This window comes from Patagioenas fasciata, chromosome 2 (assembly GCF_037038585.1).
Source record: "Patagioenas fasciata isolate bPatFas1 chromosome 2, bPatFas1.hap1, whole genome shotgun sequence".
NCBI lineage: Eukaryota > Metazoa > Chordata > Aves > Columbiformes > Columbidae > Patagioenas > Patagioenas fasciata.
Genome location: NC_092521.1, coordinates 75,741,622 through 75,768,518, shown reverse-complemented (window position 1 = coordinate 75,768,518; position 26,897 = coordinate 75,741,622). Strand labels below are relative to the sequence as shown.

The following is a 26,897-nucleotide window of genomic DNA, read 5'->3' as shown; positions in this document are numbered from 1 at the left end:
CCATTTCCAAAGGAGGTGGGGAAAAAAAGAAGAAAAAAAAAAAATCCTTCTTATTTGGTTGCTAGTCACAGAAATTAAAATACACCAGAGGTAATGGAATTAAAATATCAGCATGACACTTTTGAACATAATGGCTAAGCCTGCAATACATGGATCTTGCCTGACAGCTCTGTCTTCCTGAGTATCTTCTATCTTGCTGTCTTTTAATTACTGAAGAAATTAGGAAGTCTACTGTTAGAAATTTTTCCAACGCCTCTATATTCTTCAGAAGTGTGTGATAATCTTGTTATCACTACTCAAAACTGAAGAATCACTTTCACTCATCTCTCCAAAACCCACAACCTTCTCTCATTCTACATCCTGTTCTTTTCCTTTTCCAGATAATGCCATGCCCTCAGTTTAATTTTAAACAGCAAAGCTGCTGTAGAGCACTTCACTGTTTTACATAAAACCATACAGCTTGATGAAGTACTCTATAAAAATGAACAAACAAGCATTTAAAGTACCAGTTTTAGCATAAAAACTTTTACCATGGTCTCTCATTCTTTTAGTACTTTTCACTTTATTCTTTTCACCTACTGGAATTTGACAGCAGTCTATATACAGAAGACTCCTGCTGGGATCTGAAATACCACACACTTTGAACTAACTCGAAACATTTACTATATAAAACTCCTACTAAAATCAGTTTTTCCTAAGATCAGAGAAACACTCTCTGAAAGCAAATATGAAAACAAGCAAATAATGTTCTTCAGACATTAAAACTACATATGATTTCATACACTTATTTTCAAAAATGTTGAGTGTTTAAAAAAATACAAGGTTAAAGGATTACTGTCTCACTTAATCAAAACAGGACATCTTCCATTAACCTGACTGACTGAAAGAATCTCTTTAATCATCTCTAAAGCAAAAATTGCCCGGCTTTTCCTGTAAGGCCTTTTCCAGGACATGAAAGAATTAGAACTACAGTGATTTTCAGTAGACATGTCATCACCCTTCCCTTTGGACAGCATTTCAATTCTCTAACATCTCAAGAAATACGTCTCTACAAAGCCAAAAAGCTGCAAAAGTCTTCTGGCTACTCATGAATCTTATCCCATGGTTTTATATTTTAGTGAATTTGCTTATGGCTGATTGCACTATGTGCCATCTGCTAGCCAGCTGGAAAAATTTCCATTTTATGAGGAGCTGCCATACCCTGCTCCTGGCCAAGTAGCTGTACAGCTTCAGCTAGTACTTCATCATTTAGGACAACTGAAAAGTTTTGGCCAGCATTCTCAGATTTCTTTTCCATCAGTTCCATCACTATTAGTCCGTCTTCACTTCAGAAATGGTGCAGTGTCTTTAAGGTCAGATGCTATTTCCAAGCCCACATGGTATTTTCTGAAGCCACAAACTAGAAAAACTCCTCTGCCTTTCATACCCACGGTTTATCTTTCATACCATCACAGAATCATCACGGAATCATAGAATACCAGTTTAGAGGGGACCTCAAGGACCCTCTGGTCCAGACTTGGCAACAGCATGGTCTAGACAAGATGGCCCAGCACCCTGTCCACCTGAATCTTTAAAGTGTCCAGTGCTGGGGAAGAACATAGAGCTTTGGTTGTGTTTCTTGCTTAGCTGCCTGTTAGAAGCTTTCTCATGTGTTTTTTTAATTATTATTATTCTTTTATTGGGCTTTGTGCAACATATTCAAGGACACTAGCAGAAAATTAATTGAATTGAGCCTTTTAATGAAACCGTCCTGAAATCTGTGTCAATGAAGCTTTTGATTTTCACTGTGGCCCTACGTAGCTGCATGTCTGAGATTTTTTGCCTCTGATCCAGCATTCCCTGTTTGGCTTAGCAGATCAATGATAACAGCATCAGGCTCAAATCCAGTTGTTTCACGAAGTCTGTTGTCTTGAGAAATTCAGTTGTCTCTGTTAATGAATCTAATGTGCAGTCTACAGTTGCTGTTAGCACACAGTGATATTTGACTCCTCATTAATCCACAATCAGTCCAGCAACTTGCACATCACATGGATCAGATAATTCTGATTAGCATTACAACTGCCAAGCTGCTGTGTGATGCCATATATAACCAGCAAGAAGCGGTTCTGCATTCGTGGCCATATTCTAGACCATTTTGTATTTGTTAGTACATGGGGACATTATTAGAGTAGCAAGACTTCATTCAAATCCTCCAGAAAACTTTCTGGTCACCTGGAGCCTTTGCTCAAACTTGAAAGTCATGAACAATGTGCGCTGTAAAATCCCCCCATATAAGACGTGTGGCATTTTGCAACAGTGTAATAATGCTGCTGAAATCAAAAGGAACTGTTCTTTGACTTGACAGGGTCTGTCCGAGTTAGTACACAGGCACCAATAGTGCCTGGAGGAGACTGAGAGAAGACCTCTCCATGGCTACAGCTTCCTCACAAGGGGAGGAGGAGGAGCAGGCACCGAACTCTTCTCTTTGGCAACCAATGACAGAACCCAAGGGAATGGCAGGAAGATGTGCCAGGGGAGGTTTAGGTTGGACATTAGGAAAGGTTCTCCCCCCAGAGGGTGGTGGAGCACTGGAAGAGGCTCCCCAGGGAGGTGTCACGGCCCCAAGCCTGACAGTGTTCAAGAAGAAAACGGGTAACACCTTCAGACACATGGTGTGAACTGTGGGGTTGTCCTGTGCAGGGACAGGAGTTGGACTCAATGATCCTTGTGGGTCCCTTCCAACTCGACATTCTGTGATTCTGTGATAACACGGTGAACAGACATGTACGTACTGTAAATACCCTTCTGATCATCCATGTGTTTGACTACAGAGCCAAGCACTTTTTGCCAGAAGATTCTTTTTGGTGAGTCCAAGTGGATACAGACATTCATCTTCTCCCTCAGTACAAAACAATTTTCATGGCCATTTTTCCAAGTTTGCCTGACAGCTGCGAGTGAACCTTGCCTGCCTCAGTGTTGTAGCAATGATTATCAGGAACGCAAAGCCTGAAATACCAGAGATCACAGTCTTCTCTGCTTAATACAAAAGCATCAGACCTCACAGAGCATTTGGAAAGGCTCCTTGGAGGTGTTTAGGAAGAATCAAAGGCCATCGCTGCTCTGCAAATAACAGTAACATCGGAAAGGTTAAGAGAAAAGTTCTGGAGGCAAAATATTGGTTGCTAGTGAAGAAGCAGAGAAGTATGGTAGCATTCTGAGAAATACTTGCAAAACAAGACAGATTGACAAGCAAAGGTTCAATAGGCAGCTAAGAAAATGTGTTTAAAAGTGAATTCAAAAGAACAGGCAATCTTTGGGAATAGGGAGGGAGCCTCTAGAAGGTAGTTGAGCTTAATCTAAACCAGAATAATGAGTCTGCTGGCACTTCAAAGGTCACAGGAAAACATTCAAACTGAAGAGGTTATAGAAATATACTATAAGGTTTGAAAGAAGCAGTAATGTCATGGAGACCTGTAATTCTCAACTAAAGGAAAGGACAGATGTTGATAAAACTCAAGCAGGAAGAAAATGGCAAAGAAAAGCCAGGACATAGTATCTTTTTTAAAAAAATTGCAGATAAATAAAACACACATGTGAAAGTATACACTCTTGTATATGAACACTAAAAGTCTAAGAAGCTAGATGGAAAACAACATTAATTACACAATAGTCTTACTGAAATCATGTTGGAAAAAAAGACCATCAGCAGAATACTGAAAAGGCAAAAAAGACTGAAAGTGATGCACTTCATCATGGACTGAAAGAAAAGCTTGTGTTAAAAATCTAGGAGAATCAACAAATAGCACTAAAGGCCCCACAAACCGAAAAAGCTGGAGTAAACAGCAAAAGCTTAACAAAATAAATGGTCAGAGGACCGGTCATCCAACCAGGATGGAAACTATTTGAGATTCTATGAAATGCACAGATACGAAAGGCTGTGAAAGAAAAAAAACACAAGAGGTCAAGGGGTACCTCAGTGACTCCCAGCTAGGGTGGCAACAGCAGATGGAAGTGCAGACCACTGTCTATGTCTCATGCACAGCTGAAAAACAAAAAACTCTCATACAGAGGAAACACTCAATCTGATCTCAAGAAGTGGAAAGAACCTGTTTCATAAAATATAACTGGTAACAAGCCGCTTTATAATAATTACAAAGCTTGTTAAGCAAACAAATGAAAAACAAAACTCAAACACTAAAATTGAAAGGGGGAGCTAGGAGCTTACAGACTGAAATCTTTGGAGGTGGGCTGAAGATACTATAAAACTCACAGGCACACGCCATACGCTAATCAGGTCCCAAAAAAAACTTAAGAAAGACCAAAACACAACCAGAATGCCCAAAGAGCCAAGCTAGGAAGCTTCTGAAAACTATCTTTAAAAAAACAAACAAATAAATGAAAAAAAAAAAATGAAAGGGGTTAATAAAAAATATAATAAAATTTATCAGGATTAATATAAAGACTTGTTAATGCAGGCCAAGAAAAGAGCCTGAGAAATCTTTTTTAAGAGAACAAAAGTAAGTAGTAATTCTTTTTTGAAACTTAATCGGGAGATAGCAGCCTACAAAAGGACTTCTAAGCAAACAGATGATGCAGGTATTAAAAAGAACAGTTAGAGAAGAGTAGACTGTAGCAAAAAGGCGTTTTTTTTTTTTTCTTTGTATCTGTGTTCAGAGTGGGGTAGTTCTCATTCCAGGATATTCTATACAGAGGGAACACGTCAGAAGATGTGCCTCAAACTGAAGTATCAGTATAAGGCATTAAAGACAAAAGCAGGAACATGAGATGTAAAAAGAATCACCAAAAGAACATAGGGTTCGCCAGAAAGGGTCAATGGGACTCAAAGGAGAAAGAGCTAAAACTGTAGTAACATGTAATCTCCACCAAAAAGTGCTCCAGTGTCCAAGGACAGGAATGCGATGTGACACCTGTCTCCCCCGGGATCCCTGTCAAAGACTAAGGGAAGTACCCATAGGTCTGGGAAAATTTTTTAAGAACAAAGGTCTCAAAGTGCCCACAAAAGTCCTCAGAAATCATAGGCCATATGTTGTGCAGCATATCCATACACAATTTGGGAAAATGAGTGAACAGCAGTCTGACAACGATGAGAAAAGGATCTCATAATAGTCACTACTGAGCAAGAAAATGGTATATGAATTTCAGTGGAGAAGTATGTGAACTGACACAGCTCAGACAAAACGATCCTAATTCTATACACATGACAACAGGCTCTTGGTCGACTATTAATACTCTGAAATGGAGATATTTGGGGTTTATCATAGGCAGACCCATCAAAACATCACTTTGGTACTCACTAGCAGTCAAAAACAATTAAAAAATGAAGAACATATGAAAAGAATAAACAAGAGAGAGCACCATTATGCCACGCCAATGTATGATGAACACCATAAACAATTCCGCTCTTACCATCACCACCACTTCCAAATTAATACAAAAGAACTAGAAAAGATAGGTTCCCAAGGATGGTCAAATCTGCAACACAGTGGCTAGGTACTGATGGAGTAACATTTAGTTTTTAGGTTTTTCTTCTCTGCATGGAGTGAGCATAACTGTTTTTCAATACAGCTCTTTCGATTTTTAAAACTAGTGTCCATCTCAGATAACAGTATCAGCTGTGTCCAGTGAACCCCAAGAGCCTGTCACCATTCATACCATATCATATGCCATGGGACACAGGACAGACACTTATCCTTCCCAAAAACATAATTAGCAAAACCACGGTATGTGTGTTTGTGTGTTTTATATGTATATATCTAAATTTGCCCTGTGCAAACCCCATGCACCCCATCTGAATGGTGAGCAGCTTTTCCTATTTATACATCCTCATTTGCCACATCGGCAGTTTTCTCTCTCTTGATTTATTCTCCATCTTTTGTATCCTCTTATCTTGTTAACCACATGTCATATAAAATCTATCAGTGCATACAACCATTTATTTAATAACCTGGGGTTCAGAGGGTGCAGAGGAGGTCAGGGAACATGAACGGGACTGTCATGCCTTTCGGTCATCCAGCACCATCTCAATTTTCTATCAAGCTGGCAGTTATCTGAAGTAGCTTTACTTTAAGACATTTAACAGCCTGGGAAAAACAAGATGGTCCAACACAGTTAACTAGTGGCTACAACACTCAGCTGGTGCACCTATAAAATTGTCCTACCCAATGACACTAGCTGGCAGCCACAGAACATAAACCATTTCCCAGAGAGCAATGACAGTTAATTACATTCTGCCCTCTGCAGTGTCCCCTTCTGAAAAGGGCTGAGATAATATGCAGCAAAGAGAGCAAAAGTTTGTACTTTCATGAAACTAATTATTTCAGGTTCCAAAGCTAATTACTCGTATCATTTAGATTATTGTAAATGTAGTGATCAATATATCTTTCTTGCACGCTTTATTCTACAGGTATTAGTCCTGAATTCCTCTCCAATGACTTAGTTTTGCTTGTTTTTCAGGTGTTGTCAAAATCCTTCCTCCTCTTAGTATCAAAATAATCTTAAAGAAATTCTCCAATAAATGCAACATCCCAAAATGTGGATACATGAAGATGAATTGAGTAAAACACTTCTGGAAAATGTATGCTTTGCAGTTAAATACATTCAAAATATGTCATTTTCGAAAGAGCTCCATCAGTTTAACATTATGGATAATACATTACTTCACAGGATTCAAAGACATTTCTGTACTCTAACCCATATTAAAAGTGAAGTTATGGCCTTCCTGTATAGACCTATGGAAGTCAGAAATACTGAAGTACTCATTTGATTCTTTGAGCTATTTAATACTGACAGTTACATATTTTGGCTGACACTTTTAAAGATAAGCTAAAAGGTGACTTTTCCTCACCACTTTACTCCTGACATCATAACTTGAGAATGTGGCTGTAATCAAGAAAAAATGTCAAGATGGAACTTGCTTAAAAGTATGGATCACAACATTCGAACCAGGGAGCACATGAGTTTCAGCATATGAGGAAAAAGTGCTTGTTTTAGAAGTCTGTTTAATGAAGAAAAAGGTAAGCTTAGGCTTCTTTCTCTACCGCATCTTTTAAAAATACACTTTGCAAGAATATTCCACAGATTTAACATATCGGCATGATAAGGTAACATGAAAAATAGTTTTAATATTGAAAAGTCAGTACTGTCATTGTGTAATTACTTTTCAAAATTTTCCAGAGGTTTTGCAATTACTTACTAAACACAGTTGTTATTATCGCAGAAAAGGTTCTTAAAGTTTACTCCCCCAAGGACACTTCCCACACTCTCATACATCTCTCAGTTCAACTGACTTCAAACCAAAGAGATTTCTTATTTCATTTTTGACTCCAGGATCAGGCCCATGTTCTGCAATGGATATTACTTCTATGATGATAATATTTCAAGTAAAGGTAACCAACTTGTTAACTTAGATTTGAAATATAACTGTACCAAATCACATCTCTGTAAAAGAGCGAAACTTTGGACACATTCATAGGAAATAGAGCAAAAGAAATCCTGCAAACCCAGGCATTTATGTTTAGTGTTAGCTGAGGGCTTATTTGCTGTTACCTCATTCCATTAAGGCACAGTTAAGAAAATAATAAAACCAAATAAACCAAAAACAATCTGGTAAATTGCTTTAGTGTTAAACAGACATTGCATCGCTAGAATAAGTGTTTAAAATCCCACCACCTCCCAGCCAGGTTTGGAAATTACCTGGAATCACTGGGGCGGAAAACAAGCCCAAATGAGAGACTATGGCCACTTTCTGGCACAAGCTAGCGGGGTGCCAGCAGGGATTACAGGACCAGCTACCAGTCTGGACAACCTACGACATCCTGGGTCTTGACCAGAGCGGACTGTGCTCAGATCACTGTGCCACTAGGAAGGACCAGAACAGTGGGCTGCATCAAAGAAAGGGAATCCATCCGCCAGGGCATATAAAGCAAGAGGAGCAACTCACGAGGAGCAGCTGAGGGTAATGAGACTGTTGAGCCTGGAGAAAAGGAGGCTTAGGGGAGACCTTATCACTGTCTACAACTACCTGAAAGGAGGATGTTGGTCTCTTCTCCCAAGTAACAAGTGATAGGACAAGAGCAAATGGTGTCAAGTCGTGCTAGGGGAGGTTTAGATTTGATATTCGGAAATATTTCTTCACAGAAAGGGTCGTCAGGCATTGGAACAGGCTGCCCAGAGAAGTGCTTGAGTCACCATCCCTGGAGGTGTTTAAAGGACATGTAGATGTGGCACTTAAGGACATGGTTTAGTGGTGGACTTGGCAGCGTTAGGTTCGTGGTTGTATTCAATAATCTTAAGCGTCTTCTCCAACCTAAATGATTCTGTTACTCTGTAAGAGAGGGAGTGTTAGCAAGCAGGTGCTGAGCCAAGTTCAAAGAGCATCTCCTTTCCTAACACACCTTTCAGGAGAAATAACGTGTCTGAGTCTTCAGCCTGAATTCAGTCTTGCTCGAAAAAGTGCTGGGAGAATCTAGCGTTCCTATGAGTTTCCTTCAGGGCTGACCAAAGTACTGGCAAATTGGAGAAATAGATGAGGAAATTTTGCCTGGAATGGAATGCAATCCTGCTTATCCAGTCAGTGGGCAGGTTCACGGTGCATGCCATAGCATCTGGGATCCCACAACACACAGTTCAGCTGCCTGAGGACGTAGGTGGAAAAAGCAAGCTCTAACTACCTCTGCAAACCCGAGTGAGTGGCTCTGAAAAGCCATCAGTCCACACTGGATCTCATGGGACTATCCAATGATCAAACACCAGACTGGTTGCACCTGCAGGTCTAAGGGAAACACAACCAGACCAGAGCACATCTTACCTTAGCTGCCCTCTGGAGCACGCTCTAAGCACGCAACCAGAAGCCATTGCTCCTGGAGTACATTTTCCAGGTTAGAGAAACTTCAAATCTAGAACCATAGGTGGTGAAAGAAGTGGATGCTCAGACAACAGACGCGAGGGCAAGGCTGAGAGGCCAGTTGTGATGGGTCCTGCTTCCTCTGCTTCTCCCAGACACAAGCCTGGAGTAAGTTCCCATCAGGAACAGTAACAGACTTTTATATCATGTAGGCACCACTAAGAATAAGAGTTCTGTTTAGAGATGAGAGATTAAGAAAACGTCTCTATACAGGTTGGAGAAACAGGCAACTGGGAGGATAAGTGTAGAGAAAGCCTCACACTCCTCTGCACAGATGGTGCAATAGTCTCTTGAATTTTCAGCATCATCTGAAAAAGGTTTAGTGTCCAGAAGTTGCTTATTCAAGATACAGAAACAAAGGATCTGGGGAAAAAAAAAAAAAAGTGTATAGTTGTTGGATTTTTTTTTTGTTTTTTTTTTCAACAGAATCAGGAGTGATGCTCAAAGAAAAAAAAGAAAAGGCAAAGAAAAGGAGCAGAACTCTGCTAATTCACTTATTTTGGGATCTAGATCCCCAAACCAGAAGTTTTATTTGTTGTCAGCTTCTCATCATGACATATCAATAAGGCCTGAGCTGACTCAGTTCTTTCTGAAATATGCAGAAGCCACTGTGGCAGCACTCAGCTTGTGTGAGATCACAGCTTGGCTGTGACTGGGAATGTAGGCGCAGGATGGAACACCACAGGTGTCCAGCTGCACTTTTTTCCCATGATGGGAACATCTTTGTTCTCATGTCCAGCCGCTCAGGAGATTTGCAGATGCCTATACCACCACCAGCATGGAATGATGCACAGTGATGTCTGGAAGATTCAGGTGACTGCTACCATTATGATGAGGAGGAGTTTTCTTATTCAGAGAAAGAACCTAGGGACTCTCCTTAATCTAGGAGACCTCTTGAAGGCCCAACCAAAGAAATCTATTCACCATTTTTATAAGAGCTTGAAGATGTCCATAAATGCATCACATTTCCTTGTCCACAGGAAGGAACTTGAAACCAATTTTAAAAATTTTAAGCAAGATAAGCAGACAGGTATTCACTGGTTCATGGCAGATCCACTGTGAAGTTGTCCATAGATGATTTGTGAATCCACGTACCTGGCTTGATGCTGATAAAGACAGCCGACAATTGTAGCCCAGTTCATCATCTGTCTTATTCCCATTGCACCTCAGTAAACAACAGCTCTAGTCAGTATGTTGTTTGTCATTTTTGTCAGCTGCAGTAATGATTAGGAGTTGTGGATCCACTGCTTTGAGTCACAATTTGTGACATTAAATTAACTTTCCACTGCCAGGGTATCCACAAAACTTTAATTTATTAAGATTACAGTTCAAAGCTAAGTATTTTTCCAGCATAGCCATACCTATGGTTTTATCCAGTTCTTGTTCAGCATTCAGTTTATTCAACATGAAGGACAAAACAGAGGTATGCAAAGTGAAGTTGCCACTGGTACCTCATTATCTCGATGGCTTTATGTTTCCAGGCTTGTTAGGGACTGGTAAATGAGACCAGCTCTTAGCAGCATTAAAGGCAATCACAGATGTACTGGGAGTGTCATTAGCAAATCAAACAAGAAAAGGCCCAGGCTGATGTAGTAAGGAGGAATGAAACCAGACACAAAGCTCGGCAACTCCTGTTTCAGGCAGGAAGATGCAGTAATCTTTACAGGCCTGACTAAAGAGATAATATTGGCTACAGAAGCTATTGTTAGACAACCAAAGATACTATTGGGAGGAACATTTGGCAGGGACAGCAATATCCTAAGACTGTATCAAATAGCCAGCAACTATAGCTGGAAGAATATATTGTAATATTATGGTGTCTAGAGACCAGAAAAAAAAATTTGAAACACAGGACTTCCTCATGGAACATTTTAATAGGGGCCTTGAAAGTAGAAATGCATGCTCAATTATAGCTGGAATTACAGAAAGAAAAGACATTATAAATACTCTAATGTTTGTTTTTATTTCTTCCTCATCTTGGTAGTTGCAATAATCTGGCAGAATGAGTTTAAGAAGAGGTAGGATACCTCCTGGGCACAACAATCACAGCATCAGGCTTGCAAACAACCCTGTCACTGCTTGTCCTTCAATTAGTGAGGATTTTCCTGGTTCGTTACCTTTGCTGTGACTTAGCTTTCTTTTTTTGAGGAATAGATATGCCAAAGTTTAAAAACAGTACAGCAGATGCTCTGGCTTACTTTCAGTCTGCAAGGATTCCAAGGAATGCTTTCAGACCTTGGGTACTCTTGGACTTTGGGAAAGACAGTTGGTGCTCTCGAACAAAAAAATGCTTTAAATTACACAGGGTTGATCTCAAAAGATTTCTTAAAATTGAGAGTACAAGTGAACTTACAACACAGTTGTATTATTCTATGGAATTAGGCTGTAACAGAGCGTCTCAGGAATAGGAATATAACATTACTACAACATCTGTGTGGTGACCATTTGGTGTGGATGGATGACTTTTTCAGATCCAGCGTACAGATGAGCACATTACCAGAGGCATGCAACAGATGCCCTTCTGCAGACACCTAGTCACTTGAGATACTGCCACGAGAATGATGGAACATGTCTTCCAAAGCTACTCTTTCCACATGGATTTGAAGACGTTTCCCCTCCATTTGCAGGATGAGATTCTGATCATGGAAATCTTGAAGGGTTTGGCTGATGTCCAGTTTTTACCAGAAGCAGCAAACATTTATTTTAGACAAGAGTAAGATCAATTAGAGGAAGGGAGGATTTGCTGTCATTCTGACCTAGGGCCCAAAACATGGCACTCCCCAGTTCAAGCCCCAGGAAGATTACAGGACTCTTCTCATCCTCTTCTTTTTGCACAGAGGCAGTTCCCTGCCAGCCACGTTGCCACAAAGAAGTTATAATGTGCTCCTTCAGAATGAGGCAGCTACCTCGACTTCCATTGCAGGATCAGCTGAAGGTAAATTCAGTTTGATGCCAGAAAACCAGCTGCTGCATGAGCATGTTCCTGCAGTTCCTACATCTGCCATGCTGCAAGTACACCTCCCTAGTTAATTGTACTCGCCCTTTAAGGAAGATTGCCTATTCCCACTCTTGCTACAGAAGGTATTTGGGCAGGTCAGTGACATATCATAGGTGTGCAGCCAAACTTCAATTTCTTGGATCTATGAATCAGTGAAGAGGTTCAGGAATCATAACTGGGCCTACCAGCAAAATCACGAACTTTTCAGGAACTTCAAAGAAGTGGCTGGGGGGATCATCAAACAGCCGTTAGGCAGCTAAAACAAAATTATCTCATGGCATTTTAGAAGGGAGAAGGCATCAGAATGCCACACTGTAGAAGCACTTTTCACTCAACACATGCTCCACTTGGCCAATGGTATCATCAAGAAGCATGCAGCTCCACATCAACAAAGGTCAACACATCTTAAGAGCTTTAGGAGGTCACATGTAGCAGCAATGATTCTAGAGACAGATAAAGGCCACAGATTAGTGTTAAAAGCACAAGCACTTCATAGCAGACTTGCAGTCTTTGAGCAAGGGGCACAGGCAAGCCTAAAAGAAAACAAGCATATCTGCCAGCAGACTGGAGGACCCTGAGTTTTGGGAAAAGGGACAGAAAGAAGATCTTGGCAGACTTAGGTCTTCCCCACTTAGACCACAAGGTCTTTACCTGTGCTAAAAGATTCTGATATGCCTGAACTGTAGTTTTTTATTAAAGCCTGTATCTACGGGCTGGGCATGCTTAATGTCTAGAAAATACATGGATAAAGGAAAGTTATGGTCTTCTAATAAATTGTACAATTTGAGCATCATCCCTGTTTACAGTCAAAGTTTTGTTTAGCTGCAGAAGAAACTAAACATCACAACTGCAGATATTTCAGATACACTCACACTTCACATTATGAACTTAAAAACTGGATTTTTTTTCTCTTATAAACTGCAGTTATAATAGATATGCTCTGGCCAAAGAAAAAGCTGTTCTAGATACCACTAAAAATGGTCATAAGTTTTTAGCACTAAAAAGGGAGACGGGGACAAATAATGAGTTTGTCCTACATATTATATTGAAAGAACAAGACTATAGCCAGACCAAAAATGAACCTGACCTCTGGCATTTCTGAGCACTGCAAGGCTTTCACAGGCTTAGGAAAATAATTTACTCTCTATCAATTAAAGCAGGAGCTAAACATGGATGACTGATCTCATTTTGACAGTTTTCAGTCCATGCCAGGTACAGAGAAATACAGATGATACTTCGACACAGGAAATTCGCAGGTTGATACCATCACTACATTATTTAAAACTTTAAGCTGTGAATGGTCATCTTTCAAGTAGACTCTGGGAGTCTTCCGTCTCGTGTTTGAGGAGATAGTGTTTAATCCCAAAGGTCAAAATGACAATATTTTTCTGAAACAAACAGAAGTAAAATCTCCCAATAAATCTCTCTCAATAACAACAGCAGCACATTGTCTGAAAGAAAAGTAATCAGATTTCCGCGCACACTTTATAAGTAATCTTATTTACTGTAATTTTGCAACAGCTTTTATAAATTTTTCATCTGAAATCAGCAAGGCTACAGCCCATATTCTGACTGGTTGAAATAGCTGAGTACGTGGAATACACGTGTGGTTGGCTGTGTTTGGGAACACTTAAGAACACATTGCCAAAAAAAAAAAGAAAAAAAAAAAAGCAACTCAGACATCACATTGGTCTATTTTAACAATCAAATAAAAAATTAAAATAGAAGGAAAGCCTCTCACTTCCATTGGTTTCATTCCTTTTTAAGAAATCCTAGAACATAAAAATGCTCCGTGCTTCAAAACTATCATTTTTTTCTGAACCATGTCTGATGCCATGTTCCACGTTCTAAGCTGTTCTTCAAAGTACAAGCAAGAAATCCAAATCAAGTGTTATGGTGAGTCATTCTGGAGTTTTGTTTCCACAACAGGCTTAAGTAATTTTCAGTAAAATCTTAAATGCTTTGTACAAAATATAAAGGAAACAACTGTTAAAAAATATTTCCTTTCACTTCAAATGCACAGCACAGACCTACACAGAACTATCCCACTTCCCTTTCACCTCCTTTACAAAATTACATCTTCTGTCAAAACAACTGCATACATACTAGATGTGTAAAATGAAGACGAGGATATTAATATTGGCTCATGTGGCTGAGACACTTATAACTGCTTGTCCTTTTTATATATTCGGCCACAAAAAAAAAAAATTACTAAGATTCCATAGCTATATAAAAAGTGTATTCTTTATTCAGGTGCAGGAGAAACAGATCCAAACCTTCAGGAATATTTTAATCATAAATGCAACCAGAGCTAGACTATAATAAAACGCTTTTAGGTGAAATTCTGGGCAGGGCTCCAAAGGATTTTGCCCAACATCCTGTGGCTCGAAGTCCGTATAGGCAAGCTTTCTTCTCCGCCTGAAGTTACTTTCATCCATGGACTGGAAACTTTAAGGATGAACCCCACCTCTTTCTCCACTCGCTCGTCCAGTTGTTAGCCACAGGGAGATAAAGGCTCAGGAAAAAGGTTTTAAAAGCATTTTTCTTCTTCTGGTATGTCTGGAATTCCAAATGCAGACTGAACTATAAAATTCACGCTTTCTGCAGTAGTAATGTCTGGCAAGATTCAGCCAGCTCATAGTTTTGTTTCCATAACTTTCAGTAGTCCTTTGATCTAGGCTCAGTGTTATGCCACCATTGTTATCATGAATGATTTACAAAAATAAGCACATGCAACTCATAAATGGCTCTAGATCATACCATGACCGAAAGGTATGAAACTTAATGCTAAACACTGTCCAGCCCACGTTCTGCCACCTTGGCTGTAGGTGATTATTGTGTACATCTCCACACCTAACTATGCTTCAGCCTCAATATCTGACAGACTTCGATTTCCATCATCCCTGATGGACAAGCATCCAAGTTGACACACCAGAGTTAGGTAAGATGTTAAACCTGTATTTTGTACACAGAGCTCAAAAATTCAGACATTTAGGCAGTAAACAACTGAATTATGAGGCATCGGCATTACTGGCGTCACATTAGTTCTTTTACAACTGCTTTGTATTTAGCAGGAATGGCACTTAAAGCTCAAAAAATAATTAAAGCAAATATCAAAAGGAAAGAAAATTAACTCTAAGTTTAAATAACCTTGCAAGAAGTACTTGCAGTTTTTAAGGCAAAAGTTTGATCATAACAAGCAAGAAAGCAGGATTCTCTGTTTAAGCAGTTAAGATACAGTGCCTCTAGAAAAGAGAATCCATTAGATTATACTAACCTATTATCCACGCTCTTAGAGATCATTAGCTTTATTCAATAAACATTAAGCTTTCCAGAAGATCATCAGATGATTTAAAAAAAAAAAAAAATCAGAGACCCCCCTCAAATCCCCATTCTTCACTTTAAAAGTATACAGTAATGTAAACAGCCTGCCTCTAATCACTAACAGCAGGAAAACTCTGTAAGGAGCAAGAATTTTACTGCCCTCTGCAGCTTTTCCTTTGCGTTCAACGCAAGGGCAAAACGCCACAGATTTCTGGGTGAGATAAACTGATGCCGACTGTCATCTGCCGCTGTGGCATATTTTCCCTGCCAAAGGCTGGAAGCCCCGCACTGGACATGCAGAAAAGGTACCCGACCGACCAAACTTCATCTCCCTTAAAAACGAAGGCTGCTCTGCTCCAAAAGCTTTCTTGAGAAAATGGGTCGAACGCTAGAAAACGGCATAATGAGGGGGGAAAACAAAGAGGCAACGGCCCCTGCCTACTTGTCATAAAAAAAAAATTTACTTCAGGTGCTGATACGGACTGCGTTTCTGTGCGGCGATTTAAACCCTGCCACTGAAAAGGCCAATACGGCTAAACTGCCAGTTGGAAAGGAGCAGAGTCAACGAATTAAGTGAATTAAACTCGATGCGCTTGTTGACTCAGTTTTCGCCCCACCAGCCGCGCTGCCGCTGTTCCAGCGCCGCCTCAAAACATCGGGCAGCAAAGTTTGGGAGGGGGGGTCCCCGGGACCCGCAGCCGCTGCCCGCCGCCACACCGGCGCCTCCCGCCACCAACTTTCCTCCGCAAGAGCAGCAGCACCGGCTCTCTCCCGCCCCGTCCCGTCCCGCCCCACCCGCCTCGACTCAGCGGAGGGCGCCGGGTGCGGAGCTGCCAGCCGGGCGGTGGGAGCGGGGATGCCCGGCGGTGGGAGCGGAGATGCCGGGCGGCGCGGGTCCCAAACCGGGAGGGCGTCTCTTACCAGCCCGGAGGCGAAGAAGACGGCGAGCAAGGCCAGGCAGGCGCCCATCACGATGAGGAGCAGGAAGACGATGAGCGGGTGCTGCTGGCTCATGCAGTAGTAGGACTCGTAGAGCCAGTCCCGGGAGCGGGACTGCTCGCCGCTCGCCCCACAGCCGCCGCCGCCCGCCTGTTCTGCCCGTTCCAGCAGGTAGCGGCGTCTCCTCCTCATCATCATCGCTTCTTGCCACATCGGGCAGAGCCCGCGCAACTCCCTCAGCGCCGCCGCCGCCGCTGCTGCAGGAGGCAGCCGGGGAGTGGAGCGGGGCGCGCTCCCGCGCGGGAGGCGGAGAGGAGGAGCCGCGGCGGCGGCGGCGGCGGCAGCGGCATGGTACGGCGGGCGTCCGCCGCGCAGCCAGCCCAGGGCTCGGTGCCCCTCCGGAAAGCTCCACCTCGCACGCACATGCCTCGCCCGGCTCCTCCGGAGGTGGGGGCGGGAGGGTCGCTCCTCCTCGCCGAGGAGGGGAGCGGGCGGCCGCCCAGAACAAGCACCCAAGGGGCGGCGGCGCGAGCGTGAGGCGCCTCCTCGGGCGACCTTGAAAGCAGTCCCTGCCCCGCGTGCGACTGCGAGACCTCGCCGGCCCCGGCGCTCCCGGAGGGATCCGGTGCTTCCTCAGGTGCCTCTCCGGACGGCGACAGCGCGGCAGCAGCTGGCCCGGCGCGGTGGCGGGGGGCGCGCCGTGTGCCGCTCCCGCCTGCCGCGGCCCCGGTCCTTCCCGGACCCCCGAGGGGACCCCGCAGCGGGGCAGTTCCGGGGCGCGCCGCGCCTTCCCGCGGGTGCGTGGCAGCACCTCCCGGCGCAAGAGGGAAATAGGACTGAAAATCTCTTTGAAGTTACTCCTGCAAGGCGAGGAGGGCTTGGCCAGTCTGCTTCGCTAGGTACCTTTCCCAGAGGCTGAATCTCCTTTCTAAAAATCACACCTCAATTTTTGTCAAAAGAAGGAATTCACGTTAGGAAGCAGTGTAACATACAGTTTTCCCCTACTTTCCTTGTTCTGAAGGAGTTGGTTATTCCTAACAAATCAGGTACTTGAAACAAACCAGAATATTAGTTAGTTTTCCTAACAAAGCAGACACTTGAAATAAACTAGCCATGTAACTCACTTAAGTTACATATCCATCACACACAGCGTTTACCAGCTAAAGTTATGTAAACACATGCACACGGTTCTCTTTCCCCAGCCCACTGCCTCACGGAATGTCCATCCCCACAGCACAAATCTCTCTCTGCCTTCCCTGACCCACTCTCCAGCCTCTGCTGTTGCTTTGCCACATCCTTTAGCTTCCAGAGGATGCAGTGATGCCTGAGGTCTCCAGGGAAAAGAAGAGACAAAAGTGACATGGATGCTACTGGGACTAAATGTCTACGGGTGGCTTCTGGTGACTGGAGTAATGCCAGGAGCAAGAGGGACTTGGGTGTGTACTGCGATAATACAGAAGGTGAAAATTTGGGCTACTATAAGTGGTCGGTCATGAGAGATTTAGAGCAGAAGGTTAGCAGCCAGGTAGAAAAGAAGGCAGGTAACTAGGATGATATGGAACAAAACTGCCCCTTTAACACCTAATGCTGCCTTATTTCTCTGGCACTGTTCATGGTTTCATCCAGAAGATCAACCACCAGTCTGATAAAGCAGAGAAACCAATAGTACATGTAGCTCAGAAGCCCTATCCATACACATACACTTCTTAGATTCCTTGGGTTTGAAACAAGGATGAAACCTGATCTTCCCTGCACTCCGTACCTCTCAGCTGGCTGGCAGAAAGAAAAGCTCCCTGGCTTTCACTCTTCCTTCCCCTGAAGTGTTTGCTGGGGCAGAAGGAACAGATGAGGAAGAAGTGGAAAGTTACAACTGCGCCCACTGTTCTGGGAGAGAAAGGGCGAAAGACTCTCAGAAGTAGCAGTGATAAGATTGAAGGATGAACACAAATCTATGTGGGGAGAACATTCTGGCAGAATTAATTGCTGAGAAGGAGTTAGTAGAGGTGGGTGTGAGAATTTTTTGCAATGTGAAAAGGCTTTACTTGCAGTCACTTTGAAAACTGTGGAGCTGGCCACCCTCACTGTCACACACACTTATATAGCGCCATAAGCAAGAGAGGTTTAAAAAAAATCAAAAGACAAACCAGAACTACAACATAAAAAAAACTTTAAAAAGCAGATTGTAATATTTGGGATTTTGAGGCATGTCAGGTTTGATCTCTCAAGGATGGGAAGGCTAATATCCCGCTAGTATTTATTTAAAATACAATAATAATTACATGATTCTGTATAGACTCATAAAAATGTAAAAGACAAGAACAGGCAAAATGAAGCATGTTCTCTCTTCCATGTATACAACAACCATGTCCACAAAAGTCATTGAAACTTACACAGTAGGTTAATATTGACAGTACTGGTTGTCTTTCTTACCATGGGTAATTGTGCTTGAAGAGCTTTCCACTACTTTCCCCCTCTCTGAACTTGAACAGAAAAGGCCATTCCAAAGAGTTTAGTAAACTGATCATGTCATTCGTTTGTTATTTCAGTAAGATCTTATGCCTGTAACAGCTAATTTCTCATTATATTCATCTCATGCAATTTCTCAGGAAATAAAATTATAATTCCATAGCAAAAACTTAATTAGCCCAAAGGTTGCCCAGTGGTATCTTGTGCCTTTTCAGAATTATGAGTTCAGCGTAACTCCCTTCTGAAAGATCAGACATAAGATGCTTTCACAGCTGAGCAAGAGGAAGCGCCAGGTTATGTCTCCATTTGACTTTTTGTTTTCTTGCCCACCTGATGGACTCACTCCCTTTACGCTCCCTCTCCAAACTAGAAACCTGCATCTTTTAATTCATTCTTCAAACTCTAGCTAGGAACGTCCCATACCTTAATGTCTACAACACCCATCAGTGCTTAGTGCAGATCTATAGTCAGAGGCAAAAGTCCAGTTAAAAAATTACAATACAGTCATATAATTAATGACTGCAATGTTCTATGTATGGACAAGGTAATTAAAACTGCACAATACCTAAATCTAAATTTGACCTTCTGATTTGAATGCTCTAGTTTTTAACTAAGATGTTAACACTTTCCCCCCCGTCCCCCACCCAGGATGCATTTAATTACATGAATATTATTACAGTCAAATGACAATTTTGTCATTTCTTGAGTTGAAATGTCATATGTTTATAGAGACCAATTTCCCTAGGTAGCCTAAAATATACATCCTTACTTGGCTCAACCTGTAAGTTTTCTGTGCCTCGGGGAAAAGGAAGGTATAGAGAATTTTATAATCTAGGGTTGAAAAGCAAAGGACTTTCAGAAGAAAAGCTCTCTATGTATTCCACTTTATTTCCCTAAAAGAGGAAAAAAGCACTTAAGATTGTCAGAAGGTATCCACTGTGTACCCTTGGGACTCCAACAACATCAAAGAATTTGTTTCATGAGCAGTTGGTGTCTAAGCATCTGCTGTACCCCTCTGGAGAAATGAAACAACACAGAACAAAAGGTTGAGCTCCACAGCTGCTTGTCAAAGAAATCATGTGCCAGAGGCATTACACTCTCTAGTAGCGGATTGATTAAGGTAGAGAACTTCTATGTGGACCATCTCCAGAGGTCCTTTCCAGCCTGAACTGTTCTGTGATTCTGCTCTATCACAGCTTATTACTAGGGTCAAGGGATCTGTGATAGGTCCTAGGGAGAGCGCTAAATAGAAACAGGAGATATAGGAGAACCTACTGTTCCCTACATCACAATCTTTGCCACTCAGGTTCAATCAATCTCCATAATCTTTTTTCTTCATTTTCCTTTCCTGTTGCCTTCTCCTGCGTGGATGTTCTGGTCAGGGATGCAGACAAACTCTCAGTAGAGGGAGAAGAGAGACAGATCCTTTGTTCTCAGCTACTCTTCTTAGCTCTAGGACATCCATAGCCAGAGGAAATAAATTGCAAGGAAGAGATGCTGAATCCCACCATCCTGCAACACAGCAAGCCCTCAAAAGAGCCAGAGTGATTGCCCTGAGCAAAATACACTGCTCACAAGTACACGGATGGCTAGATTCCCCTACTCTGGCCACCAACATTGCCCGGAAAAACAAACCCATCGCTACAGTCTTGAGACTTTACTGCCACTGCCCATGTCCATCAGGCCACCTCACACTGAGCTACAGTTGTAGGGCAAGTTGTCCTGCCAGTAAGATTAACACGTGGCTGCTGGCTGAACTGCACTTCCAGAGCTTGGCTGTGGCCACGTGCTCAAAGACAGGTCAACAGTCCTGCTTAGTGCTGCTCTTGGGGGACACCAACCCGTGAGCCATCCCTTCCTTGAGAGCAGTACATCTAGCTTGTCCACAATTGTAGAAGGGGGGATTAAATTTTGTATAGGGGGACTGTCACTCCCTGTGACCTTGAAACGTATGAGTTGAGAAACAGTAAATCTGCATGGAAAATTACAACAGTAATTAACAACAGTAACTTCTCCATCAGGGACACAACTTTTTCACTGAATTTTTCTGCATATACTATACTGAGTTCAGTTATGAGGACTTGCTCTTTCAAGCCTTATAACTGCAGCTGTGTCCTACTGCTTTTTTTCAAAACATGATTACAGAATTTCCTACAGAAATATATTTGATTTCACACAGCTGTAACCTGGTGAATTCACTTTTGATTTAGATACAGACTTGCCTGAGGTGTTTAACATTATTATTTAAGGTGCTAGATTACAGTCTGACTGATCTATAATTCCTTGTGTTCTTTTACTTTTCTTGCTTCTCATTTTGAAGGTAATATATCTAACTTAGGGCCTTACTCAGCCTCCATAAACTTTTAAGAGTAATTACTAATAAGTTCTGAGGTTATTGAAGGAAATTCTTGAGATCCAGATGATCTGAAAATACCTCAGTAGTCTCCCTTCTTCCCTGTTTTCATCACAGATGGTAGCTACGTTGGTCACCTAAACAAGATAAACTTTTTACTAAAGATCAAAGCATAGATCAGTATTTTAGATGGTTTTGTAGCATCTGTTATAGTTGAACAGTGGGTCAGTTATTCCTACTGAGTCAATTATTCCTACTGTCTCCTTCTTTCAAAAAACATGGTATGACTGGAAAATTATCCAGAAGATCAAGATCTCAAAAACTAAAGTGCCAGTGACATTTCACAAGGGCTCTCTGCCTCATTAGGACTGAAAGAAAATTTACAGAATCACAGAACAGTTTGTTGTCCTAAAACAGGGTTCTGTCACCCAACATGCAAAAAAAAAAAAAAAAAAAGCCAAATTTTTTGCACACAGAGATGAGATATTGTTTATTGCAGGGTTGTGCAAGTCTGGATGCTGGAATAAAGCCAGCATACCACAAAGAAAAGTAACAGCCATTATATGCAAAATCTTATCACTGCATTCACACCCTAAAGAGCCAATAGGTTACACACTTGCATATTGGTTTTAGTGCATATTCATTGTAGTGTATAATGAGCAACATTCAGCTAAAGGACACTTCATCTGACAGTCTCAAGATACATGTTAAAGCAAGACACAACTAATTGTGTGGGCTTCAAAATGTCTAAAGCTGCAGTGTCAGTAGTTTCTGTAGCTCGTGATTAGGTGTTTTGCAAGTCACTCGTATCTTTCTTAGAGGAGCAGACTGCAATTGCTAGCAGGATTCATTATTTTAAGTGGTAATGACAACAAGCTGAGGCTGGAAGGGACCTCTGGAGATTGTCTAGTCTAAGTCCTGTGCTCTAAGCAAGGTCAACTAGAGCAGGCTTCTCAGGACCATATCCAGCTGAGCTTCGAATGTCTCCAAGGACGGAGACTCCACAACTGTTCTGGGCAACCTGTTCCAATGTTCAATCACCCTTACAGTAAAAAAACCTTTTTCTAAACAGACTTTGTTGTCTTAACATTTTGTGACCATTGCATCTTGTCCTTTCACTGAGCAGCACTGAGAAGAATCTGTCTTCATCTCCTCTGCTCCCTGCCCCAATCAGGTATTTATACACACTGGAAGGATCCCTCTTGAACCTTTTCTTCTCCAGCCTGAACAGTCTCAACCTTTCCTCATAAAACAGATCCTCCAATTGCTTAATCAACTTCATGACCCTACATTGGACTCACTTCAGTGTGCTTGTGCTTTTCTTGTATTTAGAAGCCCAGAAATGAATCTAGCGCTCCTAAGTGTCTCACCAGTGCTGAGAAGAGGGGAAGAATATCTCCCTCAACCTGCAGACAACACTCTTCCTAATGCAGCCCAGTACACTGTTGGCTTTCTTTGCCAGAAGGGCACACTGATACCTTGTATTCATCTTGTATGCCAGTACACCCAGGTCCTTTTCTACCAAGCTGCTTTCCAGACAGTTCATAGTATCAAATATCAGGTAAAGACCTCATGTTCTGAAGTTGTATTGCACCAGCATATGTATCTTTATTGATTGCTAGTGTTACGGTGGGATTAAAAAGAATTGGTTTCCCAGTCCAAATATTCGTGATGTATTTTTTTCTTTTAGTTCCTGAGCCTTCATTAGTTATGTTTTCTAAATTTCACAGAGGTCTTACGTCAAAAAGCTATGAAAAAATTACCCAGTTTCTAAAGTACTTTGTGATCTCTAGGAAAGAAAATTATCCAGTACATAAATGGCACAAGGTTCATCTGACCAGCATGAAACTGTTTTTTTAAAGACACATGTACTGATCAATTACTAATTGATCTTGGTGTCTCACATATTTTTATTTGATTTAGGTCTCAGTCATAATGATCAAAGATTCATGTTTTAATAGGCAACCATGTAGAACTTACATGACTGTACTGGTTTTTATGATATGTTAAAATACAGCGGTCAGTCTCACAGCCATAAGAAAATATCCAGTAAATGAGTGTTTTAGGTTAATACCAGAAATAAGCTTGATCATGCATTTTTACCAATACTGTCAGTCTCATGCTTCTCAGATGCATGCTTATTGGACATATGCGTTATTTACATTGTTACTGGAAAACTAGTCATGCCAGTTTTTAAACAACCACTTAATGAACTGCTTTTCAAGCCATGCTAATTAGGTGAACATTAGACCATTATGGTTATATTATCCTTACTACAGTAAACTATATGTAATAACTGTCACTATACTGGTATGATAGAATACTTCTGCACCACCTCATTTTCACTTTTAGAGCACAACCAGTGATTTTTGAACCAAGAAATTATAGATGTTTACATATAAGGTAATTCAAAATAATACACAGAGGGGGAAAAAAAAAAAAACAAAAAACAAAAAACAAAAACCAAACCACCCTAACAATTAAGTTAATTGCTAGGGGGGTTTTTTGTGTTTGTTTTTGGTGGTTTTTTTTTAGTTATACGTTCATGTATCAATACCCCACACCTTGTTTACTCTGCACAGTTCCCATCTCAAAAAAAAACCCTGAACATAAAAAAGTATGAAAAAGGATTATGATCCCAGCTGGTGAAACGACTTAATGGAACAGAACTCTGTTCAAAAGAGGACATATCCTCCCAGTCTGATTGAAGCTTATGGAACAGGAAAGCTGTAAGGACAGTGAACAGAGAATGGCCATTCATTATTTTCTCTAAAGCAAGAACTACCACACACCTGGTAAAACTGTCATATGGCAGGCAAAGAAGTATTTATTTTTAGAACAAAAAAATCCCACAACGTAATTAAATTGTGTTATTCACTGCTAGTCACTGCTATGAAAACCAAGTATAAATTCATTAAAAATGGACTAGAAAAAATTCAAGGAATTAGTTAAAAATTATAATCAAGGTAGAAGAGACCTTGACTCTAGGTCAGGGGTGTCAAACTCATTTTCTCCAGGGGCCACATCAGCCTCACAATTGTCTTCAAAGGGCCAAATGTAATTTTAGGGCTGTATAAATATTACTAGGCCCCCCCCGGTGAAAATGAGTTTGAGACCCCTGCTCTAGATCAAAGAAGACCCAAACAGGTTGATCCATGGAAACTAAGCAGTTAGACCACAGTGGATATTATCCTACATGTCCTGTTCTTCTGTGCCTTCTCTAAGTCTTCACTATCAATAGGCAGGAACTTGTACACAACAACATAGACAGTCTTATGACTTTTATCCTTGTGGGAAAGAGGTAAGAATTAGTCATAACTTATTATGGCATAACTAATTGTTCTCATAAAAATTATGGAATCCTTGTATTTTATTATAAAGTCCTGTTTCATTATAAGCTCCTAACATCACACCTGCTATATGGAATTAAATCAAATGTCCATGTAGATCTCTGACTGCAAGAAAAGCAACTTTTCTTTTGATCATGAAAGAGTAAATTCTTTGTTATGCCAGTAATTTAGTTATTAACATGGTTTTTCTCTAGCAATGTGTTTTCTTACATGTGCATTCATAAGTGTGTGATAATCAAGTAGTGGAGTTGTGTATGGTCAGACTGGCCATATACTTGCTGACTCAAAACAATACAACATCTAAAATTCATATTCAGCTAAAGTCAGCAAAATAAACAAAACAAATGTGATAGAGAATTTTTTAAAGGGTGTAAAGACAGGACTACATCAAGTACTAGTTAAAAACAGATTTGAGGCTTTGGAAAGGAAATAAAATTTATAAAGCAAGTCACTACTCTTAAAGACAGGGTAGAAAGAGTCACAGAATAAAGAAATAAGTAGGCTCAATAAGAAAGAACAAGCAAGAGCTGGATGACAGCTGCCGGAAACAAATTAAGGATCAATATGAAACTTGAAACATTTGTCCAAAGTTCACCATCAGTCTTCTGCTGAGTGGTAAAGTCAAATGAGGGCAATAGATGCGTGAAGAAGTACAAGACAACGCTTACATGACTTGGTAGATAATGCTCAAAGACAGCTGTGACAGTGGTGTAGGAGTATTTTGGAAAGTTATCAACACATAGAGTAAAGGATGAGAATTATAAAGTAATCTAATAAAGAATAAAATTAGGATAAAATATTCTGGTTACAAAAAAAATCCAATTATAAAACAATTAAGAAAGTATTTTAAAGAGGTCCTTCATAGTGAAGCAGATAAAAAAAATCTCAAATGAAAACCAAAAATTGGCCATTTTCTAGGCAGCTGAGGCATTAAGGAAAGAATAAAATTTGTAAGTGTAAGTACAAGTAAAAATTTCAAAAGGCAACCAGAATTCCCAGGAGTAAGGCATGAAATGCTCATAACTGTCATGCTGAAATGCTAAAAGTAAGAGGAAAAAAAATCTGATGTGATCTTATTTAATTCATAAACTGATTGTGTTAGTCTGCAAATTTGGAAATATCCAAAGGAACAGAGAACAATAACTTGCTCATTTAAAAAAAAATGCAATGATTCCTAGCTCATAGGCTATGACATATTGTTTTAGCTATCGCACTTGAGTTCTATATTTTAAACAGAAGAGAAATACAGTAGTTTTCTGGGTCTGTGAAAAACTGATGTTTTTCAAATTAATCATATTCCATTCACTGACTGCTTGGAAAAATAAATTCTGTAAAAGCTGCACAAGTATTTTGATTAAGAAAGGTCACAGTAATACATTATGAGGTTATAGGGAGATCAGTACTTGTTTTGTCTGCTATCAATACTTAATTAAGCTAGAGAACCGTTTTTCTACCATTCTCCCTGAAGTAGCCATGCATGCATCCCTTTCATGAAATTCATGGGATTGGTAGGAAACAATGACTTGCATTAGATGGTTTTGGTTTTTTTTTGTTTTGGTAAGGCTAATGACCCTTGGAGCTACAGAAGAGTACAGAGGTTATGATATGACTGAAATAATGCTTTATATTATTCTTCCACAGACCCTATTTGATCTTAATCTCACTTACTTTATTAGACTAACAGGATTTAGTAGGGAGAACTGGAAAACATTTCAGGCACATGTATTTGATTTCAGTTTTCACATCTGAATCCAAATCTGTAGAATTTCTGTTAAATATAGATTGGAGAAATTGCCCTAATTTAAATGAGCTTTTCCTCATATTGTTCATAAGCAAAGTGTGGAACTCTTTGCTGAAGCATGCTGTGAATGCTAGATCTTTCCAAGCATTCAAATAGCAAATGAGAAAGTCGTGGGCCAGTGGGGGGAATCTGCTGGTGGCTATTAGGCTCAGAAACAACTTTCACTTAAGAAACTTTCTGAATAATTGTTTTTCCCAGCCACAGATTACTGAAGGCTGAAAGGTGAGTCAGAGGAGGCATCACTACAGATTTTGTCCAATTTTTATACACCTTCCTGTTGTAGCCTTGTGGCTCAGCCAGTCTGGTATTTTAACTTCATTTTAAGTGCAGTAACAAAAAAGAAAAAAAAAAAAAAGTGAAAAGTTTATTTTGCTCTGTGATCAGATGACTCTCGTCCAGGTTGCCACAGCTGTAACAGCAAAACTACTCAGCTTCCAGTGTCTGCTGCCTGTCCTGTAGTTTTAAGCTTATTTTATATATGAACTTACCTAACTTGCTTTAGCTCAAGTTTTGCTTAGATTTGTTCAGCTGTGTAGTTCTGCTTCTAAGGGATTCACAGCAATAAGATGTACCAAACCTAAGTAACCATAGTATAACTAAGCCTGGTGAAATCAGGAAACGTGAAAAAATACCTCTGAGCACACCTACAGAATGAACATTCAACGCTGTATTCCTCTTTGAAAAAACACAGGACACTGACAACTTGTAATGATCCACTGGAAGAGTGAGACCTTAAAGGGCAGAAGCTGTTGATTTGCTTTTAT

General features: G+C 40.8%; 1 protein-coding gene across 3 annotated transcripts in view; it reads right to left on the bottom strand.

The window, feature by feature from the left end:
- ADCY2 (adenylate cyclase 2) overlaps positions 1–16,485 on the bottom strand; it is a 224,471-nt gene extending 207,986 nt beyond the window's left edge. For 2 of the 3 annotated variants that reach the window (XM_071804444.1, XM_071804445.1), the window contains exon 1: positions 16,146–16,485. In XM_071804444.1, coding sequence (XP_071660545.1) covers positions 16,146–16,376 — 231 coding nt within the window. In that variant the 5' untranslated portion in view covers positions 16,377–16,485. The remainder of the gene's footprint in view (positions 1–16,145) is intronic. The other variant, XM_065832081.2, reaches the window with a different exon arrangement.
- Positions 16,486–26,897: the final 10,412 nt, after the last annotated feature.